The sequence below is a fragment of the Sander vitreus genome, chromosome 18 (assembly GCF_031162955.1).
Source record: "Sander vitreus isolate 19-12246 chromosome 18, sanVit1, whole genome shotgun sequence".
NCBI classification, from domain to species: Eukaryota; Metazoa; Chordata; class Actinopteri; order Perciformes; family Percidae; genus Sander; species Sander vitreus.
The window spans coordinates 3,651,386-3,674,996 of record NC_135872.1 but is presented as its reverse complement, the minus strand read 5'-3'; the positions used below and the strand labels follow the sequence as shown (position 1 = coordinate 3,674,996).

Here is a 23,611-nt window from a genome sequence, read left to right as displayed (position 1 = left end):
CAGCTATGAAAAGGTTTACTGACGCCTTCAAGGTCCTCTGTGTGTGTGGAAATGTCCATACGTGGGAGGAAAGAAAATTCCTTCACTGTCCTATTTCTAAAACAAGTTTATGAATGTAACATTTTAGTCCTTAATCCATCTGGTAAAAGGGGTTTTTACCTCAAGAGCCCTATAACTAAAGCTTTAAAGTAAATGTGCACTAAAAGTCCAATATTTACCTCTGAATTGTAGCGGAGTAGAAATATAAAGTAGCAGAAAATGCTAAAGTACAAGTAACGATTGAAAGGAGCCTTTGCTTTTATCGAAGAATAGAGCAGGAGACCCGCCCACATCAGCTTTTCATGATGCTACATTCAAGTGCTGTCAGACAAAAGGGTTTTTTTTTTCCCTTTTTTTTTTTTTTTTTTTTTCTTCAAATTTGATACAAACATCCACTCCGACTCAAGGATGAACTGATTATATTTTGGAGGTTGAAGATCAGTTGCACTGTAGTCTATATCCACGACGTTCCACTTCCGGGATTGCCCCATTGCTGCTGGATATCTGTAACCTTCCTCTTTCTTTGTGTTGGTGTTCTAAACTCTGGTTGATTTGTGAGGACTATGGTTAACTGCTCCTCAGATCTCTGCAGGGTAAATCCAGACAGCTAGCTAGACTATCTGTCCAATCTGAGTTTTCTGTTGCACGACTAAAACTACTTTTGAACGTACACACGTTCCACCAAAACAAGTTCCTTCCAGAGGCTATTTTGCAGAGGCACCGTGGCACCGTGGCTCCGTGCGGTGCTTAGCACCGCCTAAAATGATTGTGATTGGCTTAAAGAAATGCCAATAAACCAGAGCACATTTCTCTATCATCCTGGAATGCTGTGTGGACTCTCCTCCGCAGCGCTGTGGAGGAGGGTCTGGCAGTGCGAGACTAGCTTTAAATAAGCCAAACTACAAAGTGCAACATGTTCCTAGATCCACTTTTAGGCCAAAACTTTTTAATTTGTGTGCGTTCTGTAGGTTATGTACACTTTTTAAACTTAGGACAATGAATAATGCAATATCTTCCAGTTGATGTTTTTTTTCTTCTCAGCACAGTTTAAGGCCTGAAGTGCTCTTCCCATGGGAAACGTCTGCAGACCCTAAAAAAAGCTAAACTAGCCAACACCCAGCACACATGACAAGATGAAAAGTTGTGATTAGAGGCTGGAGGAGGCATTTTTAATGTGATAATCTGCCACGTGAAGGCTTTGTTCCACAGTTTATCTCTATCTTTGCATGCACTAAAACATATTTTAAGTCATAACGACTATGCTAATTTGCTCTGTCTTGCAAAAATGACACGTGTCTGTACATTTATATCCAGTTCCAACATTGTGCTTTGTTTGTTTTTATCCAATGAAAACAGCAACTTCTCGCATTATATACAAATTAAAGGGCCTCATTTTTTTAAACGATGCTGTCCGTTTATATTTTACTTGCTTTTATGTAAAAAAAAAACACACACACACCACATGATCTATAAGTGTACATACACACACAATGTGACCAATTGCGGCAGCATTTTGTAAGGTAACATCGCATTTATATCTAATGTATTGCTAATATTCTGTTGTTCCCACAGCTCCTGAAGGCAACATTAACACACACTGTGACACATTTCAGCAATTTCTTTTAGGTAAATAATACATTCATTCAATTCAACACTCCATTAAACAAAAAGCATTTTTACATTGATCTTTATCCCCCCCTAGTGTTAAAACTGATATTAATGTATGTTTTTGTGTTTTTGCTCAGTGTGTTCTCACTTTTAGGAGTTTTATATTTGCACAATGTATGTGGAGAGAACATGTAAGGGTACTTTGCTTGTATTGTGTATTTCTAGAAAATTATACCTTGTTCTGTTTGCAAGAAATGAAGATTTAAAAAAAAAAAATCTAATCTTTTAAATCTAATGTATCATTAATGTTCTGTTGTTCCCACAACACCCGAAGGCAGCATTTATATTCTCTTATGGGATTGGAGGATACGGCATAGATGGGCGGGGTTAAACCTTGGTAAACCGACACCCGCCCCACGCGCATGTGTTGTGCTATGACTGTAAACTTTGTCCAGTCCACTAGCTCAGTCAGTTGGCGGCGGAGCGTTGGACTGTTGCTGCTGCGTCTGTCTCTGTGCCGTAACGGGAACCCCTCCGTTAATCATGTCCGACTAACGGTTTCATTCGGTAATTCTGGTGAAGCGAGCGATAAATTAAATCCCGGAGAAAAGCCGGTTGGAGAAATGGAGGCTGTGAGCAAGTGGACCCCGCAACAAGTGGTGGACTGGATCCGAGGTAAGACTGCCAAATAGTGCGACCTAACGTCTATCTGATGGGTCACTGTTGGGGGAGACTAGCTAACGGTCCTGCTGTAGCCGTTAGCTTTTATGACGGCTAATTCAACACTTTCAGTAGAGCTGTAACAATTGCAAATTCTGCAATTAAACAATTAATTGTCTCTGAAACAATTGCAGTTGACACTATAATTGTTTTCTCTTTCAGTCAAATTCAAAAAATATTTCTTTATGTATTACTTTTGCTAACAAATTACAGTTTTGAATGCATCCCAGAATATATCGTTTGGTTATACCACTGTCATGACCCAGATAATGTAGCTAATATCACAAATATATGGTGGCCCTGAGAGGCCACAACACGCAACATTAAGAAAACGCACACAAATAAAGTCTTGTTGTGGTCTATTTGTGTGTGTTTTCTTTATGTTGTGTGTTGTGGTCTATTTGTGTGTGTTTTCTTTATGTTGTGTGTTGTGGTCTATTTGTGTGTGTTTTCTTTATGTTGTGTGTTGTGGCTTATTTGTGTGTGTTTTCTTAATGTTGTGTGTTGTGGTCTATTTGTGTGTGTTTTCTTAATGTTGTGTGTTGTGGTCTATTTGTGTGTGTTTTCTTTATGTTGTGTGTTGTGGTCTATTTGTGTGTGTTTTCTTTATGTTGTGTGTTGTGGTCTATTTGTGTGTGTTTTCTTATGTTGTGTGTTGTGGTCTATTTGTGTGTGTTTTCTTTATGTTGTGGTCTATTTGTGTGTGTTTTCTTAATGTTGTGTGTTGTGGTCTATTTGTGTGTGTTTTCTTTATGTTGCATGTTGTGGTCTATTTGTGTGTGTTTTCTTTATGTTTCGTGTTGTGGTCTGTTTGCATGCATTTTCTTAATGTTACATGTTGTGGTGTATTTGCGTGCGTTTTCTTAATGTTGCGTGTTGTGGTCAATTTGCGTACGTTTTCTTAATGTTGCGTGTTGTGGCCTCTCAGGGCTACCGTACAAATACACAGCCTATGAAGTAAACCACACCTCTTTATTATCATAACACATTGTCATTTTGTCTTAAATGAACATAAAACTAAAAACTACCATCAACATACCTCTTAGGACCTTGTTAGCAATTCAAAGGACACGCAAAGAAACGTGAATTGTGATTAGACAATTATTATTTAATAATTGTTCCAGGCCTCACTGCTGTTTAGTTTACAGTTTTAAAGTAGTTTCTCAGCCACAACTTTAATCACAGATAAAACAAATGTATTTACAATAAACTGTTTTATGGTATAGTGTATATGTTTTTTTAGTTTTTAGGCTCAATGCATACAGTCGTGTTAACCTTGTTTACCTTTTTTTTACTGACTGTCATATTTCTGGTTGTTGAGTGGCAGCTGGATGGGATTTACTGACAGCAATGAGCCAAGTATTCGTTTTCGTTACAGTTCCAGTGTGTCATTACACGATAAACTGGCCCGACCAGTTAACAGATCGACAATAAAATGTCTCTCAGGCCCATCTTGATGAACCTGGAGGTCTGATTAAAAACCTGTTTGTTTCTACTACCAGGAGTTTGAACAAGCAGCAGCAGCAGGAGGAAAATGGTGTCTGTTGCGGAGTTTGAAGCCACAGTTTGAGTCTCTGTTCATAATTGTTTGCATTTTTGCAGCCTTGAAAGTAAAAAAAAATTGAAAATAACAGCTCATAATCACTGCATTGTTTATAAGACACATGCACAGGGTTTACCATTCCCGTTATGGACTGGATTACCTGGGAGAAATACCAGAGTTTCCCTAAGTTATATATGAGATATGTATAAACTCATTAAATTTAAAGTTAGATATTTAAAATATATTGCTTTAACCCTTGTGTTGTCTTCCCCGCCGACCGTGCAACTTTTTGTTTTTCTGGGTCGAAATGTAAAAATAATTCCAACGTCTTGGTCGTCTTTTTCGAGACTTTTGTCATTTTTTTCGAAGGTTCTGTCAATAATTTTTCACTTTTTTGGGATTTTTTGTCACTTTTTTTCCGGATTTTTTGTCACTTTTTCCGATGTTTTTGTCACTTTTACTGATGTTTTTATCACTTTTTTCTAATTTTTTGTCACTTTTTCCGATGTTTTTGTCACTTTTTTCAAATTTTTTTTGGTCACTTTTACCGATGTTTTTGTCACTTTTTTGGGATTTTTTTGTCACTTTTTTCCGATTTTTTGTCACTTTTTTGGGATTTTTTGTCACTTTTTCCGATGTTTTTGTCACTTTTACTGATGTTTTTATCACTTTTACCGATGTTTTTGTCACTTTCTATTATCAATTCTTCTCTACATGTGTGAGATTTGACCCGAGAACAACAGGAGAGTTAATGTTCCAGTCGCTCAGGCATCACGGGCAACTTTTTCAAATGACTCAAGTCAGAAAAAAGTGTTTTCTTTTTTAAACGCCAAATATCTCAATCGAAGTTTCTCGTCTCTGTAGCTTCATCCAGTCTTCTGTACGAGTTGAATTTACTATTGTGAGAAAGTGAGTGTCCATTCAGCCCGGCTTGTCCTCCGACAGCACAAACACACATACCAATACGCACGTCATGTAGCAGCGCAGACAATGCAGAGCCGAGTGTCGCCGGCAGTCTATAAAGAGCCAGACAATAGCAGCTCTCGATAAAGGTCGGCCTCCTTTTTGTGTGGAGGGGTCAAAAGGTCACCGTGGCACTTTATTGTGGCAACGCCGGCATTTAACCACATCTGACTATCAGACTTTTGTTCTGCGTGAAAAGAGTGACAAACAGACACAGGCACACACACAGAGGGGTCATGTAACAGGAGCGGGAGGACTCCGTTAGACTTGTTCTCTCTGCGTGTGTCCTGTCACTCTCTCAAAAACATAAAAAAAATATAGAATATCACCAGACTTATATTTTAAACGGTGAATTTTCTCACCACAGTTTGGTATCCAACAGCTGCATTCATTTTAGATTCTGCAATGTTAGAAATGTGCACTTTGCTGTATTTTTTGCCCTCTCTTGTTTTGGCCTTTAAAAGATTTCTTTAGTCGTTTTTTAAAATCCTGCTGTAAGACTTAACTTCTGAGCACATCTGTTGTAAAAACAAGATTTAAAGTGGTACTTTTGCCTGATTCTTTGTGTAAAAACTTTTACAGATGTGTCGATTAAATCAATTAATCGATTAGTCGACAACACGAGCGTTGGTCGACTAAGGATTTCTGCAGCCGAGACGAGGACCGCCTTACTTTGCTGTTGTGGTTGAGTGAAAGTGGAAGTTGTTTTCTGCAGCCTGAGAAACACACTTTGGATCAAATAACTTCATATTGATCCAGTGTTTCCTTTTTTAGAATTTATTTTTTTATTTTTTTTTAATTTTTTTTCCAGTAACGTTACCTGAAAACAGCGTGTAGTTTCTTTTTAGCATCTCACATCACACTTTCAGTCACTATGACCACTACTACGGTCAGAAACATTGTGCCAAAATATGAACAATAACGTCGCTGTCAACGGGGCTTATCTGCTAATGTTAGCTACCGGCCGCTACCTTGAAACCGTCCAGCAAATAGACGGTACCGTAGGGCGCCCTTACCTGAAACCAGTCAAACCTGTCACCGCTCATTTTACACACAGTAACGTTAATACAGCGTGTCGGAGCAATACAGCGTCTGCTGTAGCGGGAAGTCAAAGGGAGAGGGACCACAACGCTATTTTCCAGTAAACTGTAGTGGTCATATTTCACGGGACCTGTGAGAGCTGTTTGTCACTTCGCCTAAGATTGAGCGACAAGTAGTACTCGCCCTGTTGTTTATTTGGTTGCCATGACTTTGCGAGTGATGACGTCCTGTCACTGTTCCAGTTTCTCACCCGAAAGGGGAGAGAGAGCGGATCACAGTTCGCTTGAGTTCAGTAGAGCAGACGGCTCTGCAGATGCGGTGCGCCGCTGCTACATGTACATAGCGGAAACCCTGTTGTGCGTCTGCCCTATTTCTGATACCGTGGCGGCAGTAATTTGACCATGGCGGACCGCCGTGGTAAAATCAACATAGAGGAAACACTGATTGATCAGTAAAGTGATGAGCAGACTTCAGGTTGCATTTAGAGTCTTGAATTTGTTTAGTGTAAGTACAGCGCAGACTTCTCTCTCTCTCTCTCTCTCTCTCTCTCTCTCTCTCTCTCTCTCTCTCTCTCTCTCTCTCTCTCTGTGTGTGTACATTGTATGACTCAAGCAACAGGTTCTTTTGTTGGGAGGAGCAGTCCTTATGGTTAAAGGCCCTCCTGTTAAATCTGGAGTCGGTTCCCACAGCTGTTCCGCCTGACCACAAACGCTTCATCCAAATTCCTGGAATAATCCTGGAATATCATAGCAGCTGGAGGTGTATCCCAGCAGAAGGAATCAGGGAATTCCATGAATCATTTGGGGAAAGTCGGGGAATATGGGTCAAGTTCATAATTTTGCCAGTACAGGACATTTTCATGTACGGTGACTGAAGAATGTGTAATTATCCAGAATACCCCTAATTATGGAAAGTGTTAGAGAAGATGTAGGCTATAAGAATTGTTTTTTGTAAGGCCTATATAAAAGAGACTTCAGATACAGTATTAGGGGACCACTAAGGCCTATATAAAAGAGACTTCAGATACAGTATTAGGGGACCACTAAGGCCTATATAAAAGAGACTTCAGATACAGTATTAGGGGACCACTAAGGTCTATATAAAAGAGACTTCAGATACAGTATTAAGGGGACCACTAAGGCCTATATAAAAGAGACTTCAGATACAGTATTAGGGGACCACTAAGGCCTATATAAAAGAGACTTCAGATACAGTATTAGGGGGACCACTAAGGTCTATATAAAAGAGACTTCAGATACAGTATTAGGGGACCACTAAGGCCTATATAAAAGAGACTTCAGATACAGTATTAGGGGACCACTAAGGTCTATATAAAAGAGACTTCAGATACAGTATTAGGGGGACCACTAAGGTCTATATAAAAGAGACTTCAGATACAGTATTAGGGGACCACTAAGGTCTATATAAAAGAGACTTCAGATACAGTATTAGGGGACCACTAAGGTCTATATAAAAGAGGCTTCAGATACAGTATTAGGGGACCACTAAGGCCTATATAAAAGCATCCAAAAAGCAGCATGTCATAGGACCTTTAATATGTCTTCAATCTTAAGCTTGATAAATCTCACATGGGACTCAGATATTAATAATTTACAGTTAATGTTGGGTATCATTTGAAAGATTTTTAAGGCTGGTGCCAATTTGAGTTGGAGGTGTGTAACTAACAAAATATCACTATACAAATAGCACTAACATGCTATTTAGTAGCTTAATCAGTATGTGAGATGTTTTAGTATGTCAGAAACCTTTAGTATGAAACCAATAGTATGCACATTGCATACAATTTCCAGTAAAATATTACAGTATGCAATACTGGACACTACGCCGGCTTACATATCCCACAGAGCTTTCAGTGCAGCTTTGGATACAGTTTTCAATGTTTGAGAGACATTTTAGTCCGTACGTAGCTGTCAGGTCAGTCAGTCTCTGGGTAACCGTTTTTATTGTCTGAGTTCGTGGAGCGAACCCGATCAGACAGCTGGAGCTCCGAGGTAAACACATACAGCTCAGAGATGGAGCTCTGCGTGTTCAGACAAGTCCACATACTCTGCCCTTCTGGCAGGTGCAGTCACACATCTCAACATTACATAACGACAGGCGACAGCCCTAATTCTAACCATCATGAACTGCGTGCATCTTCTGCTACCCATAATCCTTTGTGTTTTTGTCAAAGATTTTTCCATGGGCATTTCCCAGACACGAAAGGGGGGAGGGGGGGAGACATGCAGGAAAACCGTCAACAGGTCGGACTCAAACCCTGGACCTTCTGCATCGAGGAATAAACCTCTACATATGTGTGCCTGCTCTACCAACTGAGCTAACCGGCCACTAGTCCTTTGTGTTTTGAGATTGCTGCCGTTGTCTTCTAACATATCAGCAAACCAATAGAACGCGTAGCCTCGTCTCCTGTATGCACCTGTGTGCTGTTTTTAACTCTTCAGCTGGAATGAATCCACATCTGCAGCGTGTCATCCTGTAAGACGAGAGAACAGAAACTCTCTGATGCTCTGATGAGGAGGATCTGACTTCATGGATCATTGAAGGTTGGTTGTTTGTTTAGTGGGAGGAGAACCTTCCTCCCCTGAGAACGTGGCCAAATATAGTTCGGCAGGAAGAGCAAGGCACTAAGGCTACATCCCCATTACTACGTTTTTGGTTTAAAAAGAAATATGGTTTGCTACGTTAACACTAGGGTTGGGCATCGTTTCAATTTTAACAATTCTGATTCCAGAGAGAAGAGATTAGTTCTGCTACTGGAGCTAAAACTCGTGTGTGGACGGAGATCATTTTTGTCTCAAAAACGATGATTTTAAAAATGAAAACGTAGTAATGTAGATGCAGCCTAACAGAGTTGGGGGTTCAATCCTCATCAGAAACCCACAGACACAGAGTTTTCCCTAGCTTTGTGGAAGACTTAGGTGCGCGTATTTGGCAAAAGAAATGCAATTTCCCCATACATTTTGTGGGTTTTTGTGTCTCTCTGTAGTCATGTTGTCTCCTTTTTGGCCCTTTTTTGTTTCCTTTGGGGTTGTTTTTGATCTCTGTGATCATTTGGCGTCTCTTTGTAGTCGGTTTGTGTCCCTTTTGTGGTAGTTTTGCGTCTCTTTTTCCACATCGTTTTGGACCGTCATTATTAAATCTAATAATGGCAGGGAAAACCTTGAGATAATAAAAAGTCACACGATTGGGACTTTTACTTGTAACAGCATATTTTACAGTGTGGTATTAGTATTTTCAGTACTGTAAAGGACCTGAATACTTCTTTCGGTACTGGTAGTTTATAGTAGATACCACCAGGGTTGTCTACATGTAAATAGACAGATTTTTTTTTTCTTTCCTTGCTGTTGGTCTCCCACCAAGCGTTTGTGTTATCAGTGAGACTGAGTCCACTGAGCGGGGAACCAGAGGCAGCATCCAGATTCTCTCCACCGAGCGCCTCTTCCTGCCTTTTCCCCCGTACTGTGAGCAACATTGATGTCGTTCAGGAAGGGAGTGTGTCCTGAGCCACGATCCACTCACTTAGACATCGGCCGGTATGAGATTCTGACGGTTTGATAACCTTGAGCGGAAATATCACTTTCACCGTATTGCAATTACAGCTTTTAAAATGTTTTATTTTGAATTGTCTGGGTAAAAAAAAACAACATTTTTACCCCCACCGAACACGATGTATTTGATTTTTAAACACACTGCACTAGAGATCGACCGATACTGGTTTGTCAAGGCCGATACCAATGCCTATTATTAGTAGTTAAAGGACAATTCCGGCGCAAAATGAAGCTAGGGGTTAGTAACATGTGTTCCGAGTCGACCGTTTTCTGGGACATGTTTTCATCGAATGCGTCTCTAGCTTCAAATAGGCTTCGCAAACCAGTGATTAGCTGCTAACGCTAGCTTTCAGGACACTTGGTAAATCACTATTTTCTACCACTAACAAGGCTCAAAATAGCACCACACTTAAACGGTAGCATAATGAGGGTCCCTACATGCAAACCGAGCATTGAGAAGTGGGTAAGTGTACAGACAGTTTATTAAAAAGATAGATTATAAAGACAGTAGTGTTCATGTTTACATGCGGGCGCCATCTTGGAAAATAGTCACGAGCAGTTGAACCAGTAACCAGTAACAGAGCTCAAACGCAGCACCTCGTGGTGCATTCAAATGTATTGTAAAATACCCTGTTCTCATTTGTTGTTGTTTAACAGCAATGTACTGGTAAAAGAAGTTATTGTTAAAAAAAAGTTATTGTTGCATTTTTAAATTCCCCCCCTTTATTGTGCTGATTGAATTGAACCCATCTGTGACTCAAAACCGTGATCCGTTGCACCCCTATTTCTGTTAAGATTAGGAATTTCTCGACTTTCCACCACATAATAGAAAAGTATCGATAATGGTATCGATAAAGACTCGGATCGTCTCGAAAATGGTATCAATAAAAATGAACGATCTCCATCCCTACTCCTGTAGAGCTGAAACGATTAGTCTAATAACATACTGACGATTTCAATAATCGGTTAATTCTGCAAAACTGCCAACATTTATCCACTTCCAGCTTCTTAATTGTGATGATTTGCTACTTTTCTTGTATCTGGCTTTAAGACTGAACATCTTTGAGTTAGTTGGACAAAACAACTGATCCGAAGACTAATCATTCTGACAATCAATTAATCCGTTAATCCAGAAAATAATCAACAGATTAACAGATGATGAAAATAATGATCTTTTTACACTGTTAAAAGTAATGCCGTGTAAATGTACTATAATAAGAAGTAATTGTGGACTACAGCTACATTACAGCTGTTCCTTTTTTTTGGTAAATGTTTCTATACACTATTGGATTTATCGATTGTTTTGTCTATAAAATTACCAACAAAAAAGCTAAAGAAACGAATGTCTTCATCCCAAATGTATTAAATTGTTATGATATAAAACTGAGAAAGTAATGTTTGTACCTAAATAAGCCAATAAGCCTGTTTAAATAAAAAAATATCAAAAGCTTTAAAAAAAAAGTTGGGAAAAAAACCCTGTAAAAGCATCGGAAACGTAATGCTAATTGTATTACATTTTATGGTGAAGCACTTTGCGATTTTCATCTGTCAAAGGTGCTATACAATCACTACTTGTTGAACTGGCGCTCATCACCAATCAGCTTTATCTCACAATATTCAAGAAAATATCAAGAAAAGCACAGTCATCGTTTGGAGACTCAGCATTTACTGACTCTGACAGGAAGTCAGTGACAAAGTTGTCGATGTTAAAGGTGCCCTGCCACACAAAACCGTTTTTACTTGCATTTTTGAAATATTTGAGGTCCATATGTCAGTCCTTCCAGAAAAAAAATGTGGAGTTTTTTGTGATTGTTGCGTGGCAAAAAATCCTTGATTATGCGGCACGTTTTCTTAAAAAATGCGATGGAATATGCGGGATATTTATGCAATTTTATGTGATGAAATTGCGGGAACTTGCAAAAATTGCGGTTTCATCGTGGCTTCATCGTAGGGCTGGGCGATCAGATATCACGATATTCTTGACCAAATACCTCGATATCGATATTGCGGCGATATTCTAGGGTTGACAACTGGTGCTCTAACAAAATATCTTCACACTAAGATTTTAGATAAATAATCATCAGTAATGTGGATATAATGACTAAGTGGAGAAAAGGCAAATAATAGAACAGCTAGAACAGTCTGGTAAGTTCAGAAAAGTACATCACTTCACTGCAGCCTTTAAACCAGGAAAAGACACTTATGTCATATCACGATACTACGATATCCAAAATCTAAGACGATATCTAGTCTCATATCACGATATAAATATAATATCAATATATCGCCCAGCCCTACTTCATCGCGGGGTTTGCAGCTTTTCAATGATGCTCACGTCGCGTAATTACATAACTTCATAACGTTCCCAAGGCAACAGGGGAAAATGGCTGCTCTTGTGTGAAGTAAACGCAACATTTTTCAACTTTCTGCTAAGATATATGGGACTTTTTGCAACAAAAATGCGGGGATTATGAAATCATGCAAGCCCCGCATATTTTTTCTTGTGAATTGGCAATTTATGCGGTGAAAGTGCGGCGTATTTGAAAAAATGCGCCCCCGCATAAATATGCGGACTTTGGCTGATTTATGCATTGAATTATGCAATCGCATAATCACGTTTTTCTGGAGGGAGCTTCTTAATTGTGATGATTTGCTACTTTTCTTGTATCTGGCTTTAAGACTGAACATCTTTGAGTTAGTTGGACAAAACAACTGATCCGAAGACTAATCATTCTGACAATCAATTAATCCGTTAATCCAGAAAATAATCAACAGATTAACAGATGATGAAAATAATGATCTTTTTACACTGTTAAAAGTAATGCCGTGTAAATGTACTATAATAAGAAGTAATTGTGGACTACAGCTACATTACAGCTGTTCCTTTTTTTTGGTAAATGTTTCTATACACTATTGGATTTATCGATTGTTTTGTCTATAAAATTACCAACAAAAAAGCTAAAGAAACGAATGTCTTCATCCCAAATGTATTAAATTGTTATGATATAAAACTGAGAAAGTAATGTTTGTACCTAAATAAGCCAATAAGCCTATTTGTAAAAAGTTGCCCACGTTCCTGCTGCTGTGAGAACTGAGCTGTGTTAGTCAGTAATATCACCATGATTCCAGTAGCGCCTTATTAATGGATCCTAGTAAAGCAGATTGGGAGATTTGTTCAACCTGCGTCAGAGCTTACGGCTCCAGCAACCTGAAATATAGGGATGTAATGGTTGGATATGTGATTTCACAGACACAAAGCCAAGGAATTGTTCAGCACTGCCTCATTCCTTGGCTTACCAGTAATACATTTCCATTTTGGCAGTGCGGACCATCCACTCCAGTAGGTCTGCACCAGTGTGAAGGCTGTTACTGGTTAAAGTGGGAACACGCAGCTCAGCTCAGCACACGGTGAACTCCCACAATTCCTGTTTGTTTGATTTCACAAGACTTCTGAGCACAAATATGCACAACCCTCAAGGAAATCCTTTTTCCTCTTGAAGTGTGTGTGTGTGTGTGTGTGTGTGTGTGTGTGTGTGTGTGTGTGTGTGTGTGTGTGTGTGTGTGTGTAGTCTAGGGGTTTAACAGAGGCCCAGTGAAGCTATGAATAGCCTCAGTGCTCTTTTGCCACCTTTCCTCTCCACCCTCGTCCTGTTGTGATGGAGGTGGGCTAAATATTCCTCTTGTTGCCCCCAGCTGAGGAGTGTCGGTTCCATACTCCGTGTTTGTGCTTCGACAACACAACACGCGCCATTTGTCGTAACGAACAGGGGATTAAGAGTTCAACCGGGACAGTTTCACAATGCAGAGAATCGTGCGGTTTGAATTCGTCTGGAGGTTATTTGTGTTGCAGTTCTTACCTTTGTCACTTTTTCCACATTTCTGCATTAGTAAACATGACAAACATCTTTCAAATGTTCCCTTTCTGTGAGAAGGATTTGTGTATTTCAGGGCGGCGCTCTGTAAACTGAGGCTGAACGTCTTGTTTGTTTTGATCTTTCTGACCAATGATTAACTGGACTGTTTATGAGCAGCTGGAATTTCACCTGCCGTTCTTTTTCCCGACTTCTTTCTCACGTGTTGGACTGCAGCCGGAGAAGCTGACCCACTTTATCATCAGCGTCGTCTTCTAAGTGTTTGAGTTACTGTCAGGCCAGGAATTCAAGTGACGGTTTGAACTGTAACTATGTCAACAAAGGCCGAGTTATTGAAAGATAAGTTTAGAATTTTAAAAGAATTGATGCATCAGAGACTTTAATGTAATGTCTGGGGAAAAAAGATACAACAATGAATTCAAGAGAAAAGACGTATCGGTTGATATTAGATATGACTCTAGATATAACGTTCTGTGAAATATTTTGGCTGGATTTTTCATAGTTATTAGCCTCTGGGAATTTGATTATTTTCACACCCTAAAAACATTTAAGACTGGAAGCCAATGTGTTTTTGAGCAGGAAATATAGAACATGTAAATTTACTTTGCGGGGGGGCATTTTGCACCTTTTTTTTTTTTTTTTCAATTTTTAGGGGCCAGTTAAGAAGAATATAACATCTGTTTGTGCCTTTCAACACTGTTTAGTCTGTGCCCCTACCAAATGTCTTGGCTTTAGGAGTTATATTTCTGAAGATATAGAAACATGACATCATGACTTCACGTAAACATACACGCTACTTTCTAAAGCCAAGTGGCGTGTTATCTGTACGCATTTTGAGCGCCGTATACAGCGGACGGGTTGGGTTTAGGAAAAGAAGAACGGGGTTGGATTTACTTAAAGAAGAAAGCGACGATTGAGTTTAGGAAACGGGACGCGATCCCTGGTCTCCTGAGTGAAAGTCCTGTGTTTTACCCATCAGTCACCCCGACCGACCTCCCTACACTCGGATTTTCGCCCGTTCATACTTCTCGCTACTGCGTCAATTCACACGCAATCGCAAGGTAATTCAATGGAGGCCAAACGCCGTTGATAAACACGCTAAAAAGTGAGTATGTGTCTTGATAACACGCCAATAACGACATACGAAATGGCGTGTCGTACATACGCCACTTCATGAGATCAGTCTGGATATAGAAACATAAACATGGCTTCCCGTCTAAGATATTTTTAGGGGTCTGACATAAAGTTTGAACAAAATCTAAAATGTGAAGGAAAACCTCTATCTGATTTGACATGAAATGATATACTGTAGGTAAACATCGGTAAACCAATCATCGGCCTAGTTTTAGTTTTTGCAAATAGCAGCAAGACTTTTTGGCCGTGTGGTTGTTAAAGTTGTTTCTTCTTTTTCAGCAGGTAACTGAGCATTAGCTGGGTACAAAGCAGTGACTGTTAACTGTAACTAGCACAACAGGACACAAACCGACTACAAAGAAACGCCAAATGACCCAAAACCAACCCCCCAAAAAACAAAAAAGGACCAAAAAGAGACAACATGACTACAAAGAGACGCAAAACCCACAGAGACACAGCATCTATAGGGGGAAATTGCATTTTATTTATTGAAAGATAACTTTTTCTTGAGGAAGGACGCCTTACAAAATCTCATATGTAAACAAAAACCACTATCTGATTTGAGACCAAATTACCCATTTTGGTAAACATTGGTATTCGGTAAACCAATCATCGGTCCAAACCTAGTTTTTGCGTCAACACTCTGTGGTTGGTGAAGTTGTTGTTTTCTCAGCAGGTAACTGAGCATACGTGGAGTAAAGCAGTGACTGTCTGATGGCTTTTCGAGGTGAACTGGCGGTTTTGTCGTTGCAGTAAGAAGTGCAACTTTCCCACCCTGAGCTGCTGCTGCTGTTGTCTGTCGGTACACGGAGAGTTTCCCAGCAACAGCTGACTGACAGAGGGCAGAGGTCCAGAGTCGACGACACCACAGGCGGAGAAATTAACTTTTGTTACATCTGTGACTAAACTGTGGAATCTGGTGCTTCTGGAAATGCAAATATCCGTACGAGGTTCAATTAAAGTCTGAAAATCCTCGTTTTCTTCCTACAAGTTTCCCAAAAGGCATTTAATTTACTTTACTTTTACAGGGTTCAATGTCAAGTTTTTTTCTAATTCTACTTGCCCGAAGTCCATTTTCACTGGACCCTATACAATTTTTTTTTTTTTTTTTTGTTTAAATAAAAAAATATCAAAAGCTTTAAAAAAAAAGTTGGGAAAAAAACCCTGTAAAAGCATCGGAAACGTAATGCTAATTGTATTACATTTTATGGTGAAGCACTTTGCGATTTTCATCTGTCAAAGGTGCTATACAATCACTACTTGTTGAACTGGCGCTCATCACCAATCAGCTTTATCTCACAATATTCAAGAAAATATCAAGAAAAGCACAGTCATCGTTTGGAGACTCAGCATTTACTGACTCTGACAGGAAGTCAGTGACAAAGTTGTCGATGTTAAAGGTGCCCTGCCACACAAAACCGTTTTTACTTGCATTTTTTGAAATATTTGAGGTCCATATGTCAGTCCTTCCAGAAAAAAAATGTGGAGTTTTTTTGTGATTGTTGCGGGCAAAAATCCTTGATTATGCGGCACGTTTTCTTAAAAAATGCGATGGAATATGCGGGATATTTATGCAATTTTATGTGATGAAATTGCGGGAACTTGCAAAAATTGCGGTTTCATCGTGGCTTCATCGTAGGGCTGGGCGATCAGATATCACGATATTCTTGACCAAATACCTCGATATCGATATTGCGGCGATATTCTAGGGTTGACAACTGGTGCTCTAACAAAATATCTTCACACTAAGATTTTAGATAAATAATCATCAGTAATGTGGATATAATGACTAAGTGGAGAAAAGGCAAATAATAGAACAGCTAGAACAGTCTGGTAAGTTCAGAAAAGTACATCACTTCACTGCAGCCTTTAAACCAGGAAAAGACACTTATGTCATATCACGATACTACGATATCCAAAATCTAAGACGATATCTAGTCTCATATCACGATATAAATATAATATCAATATATCGCCCAGCCCTACTTCATCGCGGGGTTTGCAGCTTTTCAATGATGCTCACGTCGCGTAATTACATAACTTCATAACGTTCCCAAGGCAACAGGGGAAAATGGCTGCTCTTGTGTGAAGTAAACGCAACATTTTTCAACTTTCTGCTAAGATATATGGGACTTTTTTTGCAACAAAAATGCGGGGATTATGAAATCATGCAAGCCCCGCATATTTTGCGCGGAAATTGGCAATTTATGCGGTGAAAGTGCGGCGTATTTGAAAAAATGCGCCCCCCCCCCCGCATAAATATGCGGACTTTGGCTGATTTATGCATTGAATTATGCAATCGCATAATCACGTTTTTCTGGAGGGACTGATATGTGTTGGAAAGCTGGTCAGTCTGACGTGGTGTTGCCTGAGCTCATTACTATTCATGAGCTCGCCCAGTTGGCTAGCTGTTAGCCAATCAGAGTCAAGCAGCTTAGCTTGTTGAATATTAATGAGAACTGGCACAAATTGAGCAGATTCTTCCTGCAGGCTTTCTACACCACGCTAGAATGGCTTGAAACAAGGTAACCAAGGCATTTGTTTCCCACAAAAAATGTTAGAGTCCATGGTAGAACTTCAGACATTACCACAAAGTAATGAAATACGTGTGGCAGGGCACCTTTAAAGTGTGTCTGTGCCCTTCCGTCTGTCTCCAGTGGGCTTTCATGACTCAAATGTATTCTGTCAACAAACAGGAGGTCAGTTTCAAAGTGCTCTGCAGAGAGCAGAGATTAAAACGGGCAGGTTTTCTCTTTTGAAATGTGCTGATTAGATTAAGATGTGTGGTAAATCAGAAAAAGGGTTGGGAACAGTTCTGCTGCTCGACAATAAGTCTTGTGAAAAGATGAACATGAGAGAGAATTTTATGATGATTTAAAGTCCTGGAAAGCTTTTGAAAATGCACGTGGTAGTAATTCTGTGTGTACAAAGAGTGTCTTTATACATGCTGTAGATTCTAATCTTAAAAGATAACTTTTGTCAGCCTGTTCTCATGAACCATATGTTCGAAAAGTTAAGCACTGTAATTGGTCTTCTTTTGATGTTGCATTGACGGCCGCTGTATAATAACGCTTTTAACGTCACATAACTTGTCAGTAGTTTTCGCTAGAGCTGCCCACTCTTAATCTCTGTGGAGAAACTCCGTTTAACAGATCTGTCGATTAAAGCAAATAATAGATTAGTCGACAAAATCATACGTGTGTTAATCGACTAAGAATTTCTTCAGTCAAGGACAGGACAGCTATTTATTTTTTGCAGTGTTCGTGCACACAGCCACAGTTTGCTGTGTCTCAGTCATCCTGCTGCTTGAGAAGCGTCTCCGAAGCCAAAAACACAAACCGCTCAGCAGTATTTCCGTGCGGTGATCCTGCTTGGACCCCGACCGCGTGCCAGGCCGCTTTGAATCCGATTTTCCAACAGTTTTGGGCTGAGCGCCAAACCCTAACTGCGATGCTCAAAATGTGGAATGAGAAAAATGCCTCAACTGTCAGATAAATGAATGACATTTTATTTCTCACAGGCACATAGGGTCCAGCTATGGATGTTGGCACCGTGTCGTCCTCAGGAAGCATTTAGGTTTTATATTTTATTTTATGAAAACACAGTGGAGAGTACGCTTTCGTTTGTAAAAAACATAAAAATTCCCAAGACTTGGCAAAACAGTCACACAAAACTGTTGTAAGCCAGTGATTTTGGACACGAAACCATCAAAAATGATCGTTTTACCGGACATTTCCTGCTTGTGTTGAAGGAATTAGCTGATTTTAAAAGCCCAACAGAAGCTCACATTTGCTTGTGAAGGTTTCCGTGCTCTGCAGGGAGGCTTGGCCCGGCGTTGCCATGCTTTCATTAGCAGGTGATTTGGCTGTCGCGTGACATTTAGCCGCCCCCGCTGTGCAGCTGAGAGCTTATCGGCCTCCTCGGGTGTCAATAATGTGATCCAGGCTGTCACAAACACATTCCTGATGACCACAAACTCTCCCCAGACGCCGTCAGACAACAGTGGAAGGAGTTTAGTTTGAAATATGTTGGCATCGTGGTTTCCCTGCCACTGCAAGGTTCAGGTGCAGCACCTGAGCTGAGTGAATGTAACTAAAAGAGTTTTCTCCGATCGTAGGATTGTAGTCGGACTTTTTTAGCTAATTTTGTTGAGCTTTTCCAATATTTCCGCAACATTTATGGTGATAATAACGGTCCAAAATGATGTGAAAAAGAGACGCAAAACTACCACAAAGGAACTCATATTGTGCAGCCCCAGTTTTGGAACACCAGCCACCACTAATTCCATACCTGCAAACTAGTCGCTTTTCAACGAAAAATCGCCGTTTTGAAAGGGAAAATGTCATCCACGTGAATCATATAGATCCAAAGAGTTTTTATTTGGGGGGGGGGGGGGGGGGGGTACAATTTCCCAATTAATTAGCCATGATTTTTGGCAACCCCAACCAGAAAGTTATGTGATGTTACAAAGAAAACACAATTTATTAATTTGGTGGATTTTCTTCATCAACCTGCCAACTTAACCGGTGAGTCAAAAAGTTAATTTCACTCACTGGTTGCATTGGTTCGGTTTAGGTGCTGCACCTAAGACTTATAAAGCAGGGTTTTCCCCACCTTTTTAATAGGTTTAGGTGCAGCACCCAAGCCGTTTTACGAATGTAAAATCAATGTGAGCATCAAAACTAACTAAATGACACTCAGATCCACAGAAATACTCAGATCTAATGATAGTTGTTTGGTCTCTAATGGACTTCTTTTTTTTATTGGTTTTAAGCTTTTTGGGTGTTATTTAATTACTATCTGCTCTAGCTTTTCCAACGTTTCAGACACAGATGTGGGGATAATAATGCTCCAAAGGATTTGAAATTGATGATTATTTCCATAGAAAAACATCACATTTTCTAAAGGAAGGACCCCTAAACCCCTCTGCCAAATATGTGCACCTAAGTCTTTGACAACCCCAGGGAAAACACTGTGATGGCAGAGAAACCCCTTAATAGTCTAATAGTTCTATTTGGTGTCGGAGGTGTGAGCTGTCGACAACACAGAGGTGTCACATCAGCAGTTAGTTAGAGAGGAATGTTTCCTCTCTGCTGTCAGCAGGAGTGTCGGCCATCTGTTGTCCCGCGTGTCCGACTGAAGACGTGCGGGAGTCACGGAGTTCTTTCGGGACACTTTAATGACCACATGCAGGGGCAGTTGTTTTCCTTTCCACTGTTCACACCAGCTCAGGCATATGTGTTGGCCAGCTGATCCGGCACGGTGCTGAGGGCTTCACAACATCTGCCATTTGGTGGACGCTTCGGTGCAAAAGCTTTCTCAAACTGACTCGTATTTTTAGTTTAGGGTAACCCAGTGGGAGTCGAACACAGAGCCTTTACTCTACACAGTTGGAAGTGTACAAATGTCAGCTTGTTAGTAAATCACTATTTGGGGAGTAATTTCATGTTATTCTAACTAAAATGATATTTTTGGTGTGTAAATGTAATGCCAATGCAGTTTCTCTAAACCAGGGGTTTCAAACTCAACTCCACTAAGGGCCACACTGGAAAATAAGAATCACACCAAGGGACAGACATGTAGTTTACTGACATGCTATTATTTTGAAAAAAGTCAAATATCTTATTATTGCATGTCTCATGTAGTCTTCTCACTTACAGTTTTGTCGACATAAAGCCCAAAAAAAGTAACTTGGCCATCATAGAGTTTGGCAAACCAAGCAAAACAAGGATAACATTTTTAGAAGCAGGCTACCAAACCGCCGACTCACAGTGACCTGTTTGACAGCCTGAATATGAAAACGTTCTGCTTCCGGGAGAATTTCTCAGTCTCAAAGTCGGGCAAATCTGCCAAATCCTGCTTTGAGTGGCAGGTAATTACAGTTTGAAAACAGTTTCCTGTCTTTTTGGTTTGGCGCACAACTAGGCGGGCCAAAATTTATTGTGAACCTAAATTGATTTGCGGGCCAGATCAAAATCTGTGAGGGGCCTGGTTACATCTTCAGATTACTTGTTTTTGTTCAACCAACAAACCGAAAACCCCCAAAATGTGTAATTCAAGCTCAAGCAAATAAACACTTTAGAGAATCTGGACGAGTACATTTTCAGCATTTTTGCATAAAAGTTACTTTAACGATTGGTCAACTATCCAAATAGTTACGGATCAACTTTAGACAAGTCGACTAGACGTTTCAACCGTAGCCTCATCGTTTAAATGTTGTACATTTAAATCTAAATGGGCAACTTGAAATAAATTAATCATGAAATTAGTTAAAGGGTTTTTCAACTTTGACCATATTTTCCTATGTTTTTGTGTCTAAGTGACTGATGGGACAACAATCTTTGACATTGGTCCAGGATTTAGCAAGATCGCTGCGGCGAAACAAGCTACAACATAAGTTAATAGGGCAATAGTCCAGCTTGTGTTTTTGCTCGTTTTGCCGCTGGCAGGCTCAGATTATTATTCTAAGTGTCTGACAACATTATGGAAAGGATCCCTTCAGAGATAGACCTTTAAAACCTCTTTGAGACCTTTCTGTTTAACCAGAAACAGCTCTGAAGTTGCTAGCGCTAAACCCACCAGACTCATCTAAAAAAGCAATACTTTTAGTGTGTATAGAGCCAACATATTTCCACATGTAAATCGGTAAACTATGTGTTTATTTCAACCAAAACTAGATTAGTGATGGTTGGAAAACTGGAAAGACAACCCCAAAATGGCTTTTCATAGTTTTATTTTGTTTCTGTCGACTTTGAATGAAGTGTATTTTACAATGCTGAAATTACTGTCTGGTGGGTTTAGCGAACGCAAGTTCGCGGATGTTTTTATGTTTAAAAAAAGGATCTTACTCTTTAACAGAACAGGTCGACCTCCTTAGAAATTCTTTCCGTAATGTTGTTCCATAACGCTCCCCGAGCTGAACGGTCCGTCTGCTCGTTAAAGCTGGGACGATATGCTTTTTGTCACTTTCTCACCCCTACTGCCCGTACTGCTGTCAGCAGAATCCTGTTCTGGATGTCTGTGGATGCTCCTTCATTGATCCAGCGGTGAGAACTCTTTTATCTCGTCTCCCGCTGCTGCCTTTCACAGAGAGGTCAGAGGTCAAAGTTCAGGGTCGGGCGCAGAGTGGAGCCGCTGGAGCTGGCGGTGTCTCGCTCCAGTCACATGATGTCACAGGGAGTGAAGGTGGGGTCTAGGACTGCACAACATATTGTTTTTTTATCGTCCTCACAATCTATCAATTGGCACAATATACTTATCGCCAAAGTTAGTTGAAAGAAAATCTCAGCAAAAGAAATGCACTTCATAATTTATCTGTCATTGTTTTTTAGTGTTTGCCTTTTCTATTTAATTCCAGAGTTTTTGGAAGAGTTAGGTGCGCTTATTTGGCCGGGGGTTTGGTCGTCCTTCCTCAAGAAAAAGTTGTTTTTTTTCAATACATCATTGTGGCTTTCTGCGTCTGTTTGTAGTCGTGTTGTCTCTTTTTAAGTCAGTTTTCTGTGGTCATTTGGTGTCGGTTTGTCTCTTTGTGGTAGTTTTGCGTCTTGTAGTTTTTGATCGTTATTATCACCATTAGGAGCCAGTTGAGGTGGTTCGGGCATCTGGTAAGGATGCCCCCTGGGCGCCTCCCTAGGGAGGTGTTCCAGGCACGTCCAGCTGGGAGGAGGCCCCGGGGAAGACCCAGGACTAGGTGGAGGAATTATATCTCCAACCTGGCCTGGGAACGCCTCGGGATCCCCCAGTCAGAGCTGGTTAATGTGGCCCGGGAAAGGGAAGTTTGGGGTCCCCCGCTGGAGCTGCTACCCCCGCGACCCGACCCCGGATAAGCGGACGAAGATGGATGGATGGATGGATGGATGGATGGATTATCACCATATTAGTGTCTAAAACATTGGAAAAGCTTGAGCAGATAATAAATAAATAAATAACCTTAAAAAAAAAGCGTTAAGACAAATCTTGCTAGAGAAGATCTGAGAAAAGTCTTTAAGTTACATTCATGTGGCTTAGGTGCTCGGGTGCTGCACCTAAACCTTTATATTGGCAGGGAAACCCCTGAATTCAATGTTCAATAAAAGAACATTGAAAAGCATTTCCTTTCATTTGTTTCAAATTCAACAAGCAAGTTGTTGTATTTTAGCAGAATACTGAGAGCAGCAGAAGTGAGAACACTTTAATATCTCTTTATTTATCACTAAGTAATATCGTTATCGCGATATTCAACAACGTTATTGCATATTTTCCTCATATCGTTTCCTGACATTCTGTGTCAGGAAAAACCCTGGCAACCTTACTGGCAGATATTCTTCACTTTGTTGGTTCAAGATGGCGCCGCTGTGTGTGTGTCTCGCCGCTTACCTGTGTTGGAATTATTGTATATTTGCCTCTTTCTACTGTTTGTCATTCGAAATGTGTCACCTCTGCTGGTGTATGACCGCCTGACTCTTTTAAGTATATATTATTCTGCGGAGAAAGTGCCGATCTACAGCTCTAATGGTCAATCTACGCCGCCGCTTTTCCTGGCGTCCATACCGGCCTATCTATGGTGTCAGCCCTGCCTGCCGCTCCACAACAATCGCCGCAGGAGACGCGGTAAGAGAGGAGGAGTACGTGTCAGGCTTAGATCGTACCTAGCATCATCATCCACCAGCGATCTGGGCTATCCTTGTGTTGGGTTTTCCGCGGAGTTCATCGGCCGCAATCCGCGGCGTTCTCTGCTACACAGTTATCGGTGGCTCCGGTCGACTGTACCCTGTTTGTGGCTGATCTGGATTCTCCTGTGTTGTGTGCAGTTATTTATCGCCCACCAAAACTCAACAGGGATTTTATGAGTTTTTAGCTGATGTTGTTCCTAAATATGACAAGCTCCTGGTTTGTGGGGACTTCAATATCCATGTGTGTTGCCCCTCAAACCCACTTGCTCATGATTTTAAAACTCTTTTGAACTCATTTGGCCTTAATCAATGTGTGGAAGGGCCGACACATCATCTTGGCCACACCCTGGATCTCATCATCTCATATGGGTTTTCAGTTTCACTCAGTGAATTAACAGAAACTGGTATTTCAGATCACTTCCCCATCAGGTTTGAGATCAGTGTTCCGCCACCTGCTAGTAGGCCTATATC

The 23,611-nt window shown here is 40.4% G+C and overlaps 1 protein-coding gene across 1 annotated transcript in view; it reads left to right on the top strand.

Annotated features, from left to right (window-relative positions):
* The first annotated feature begins 2,112 nt into the window (after positions 1–2,112).
* Positions 2,113–23,611, top strand: part of LOC144532989 (connector enhancer of kinase suppressor of ras 3-like) — a 59,007-nt gene continuing 37,508 nt past the window's right edge. The window contains exon 1 of the mRNA XM_078273984.1: positions 2,113–2,322. Coding sequence (XP_078130110.1) covers positions 2,271–2,322 — 52 coding nt within the window. The 5' untranslated portion in view covers positions 2,113–2,270. The remainder of the gene's footprint in view (positions 2,323–23,611) is intronic.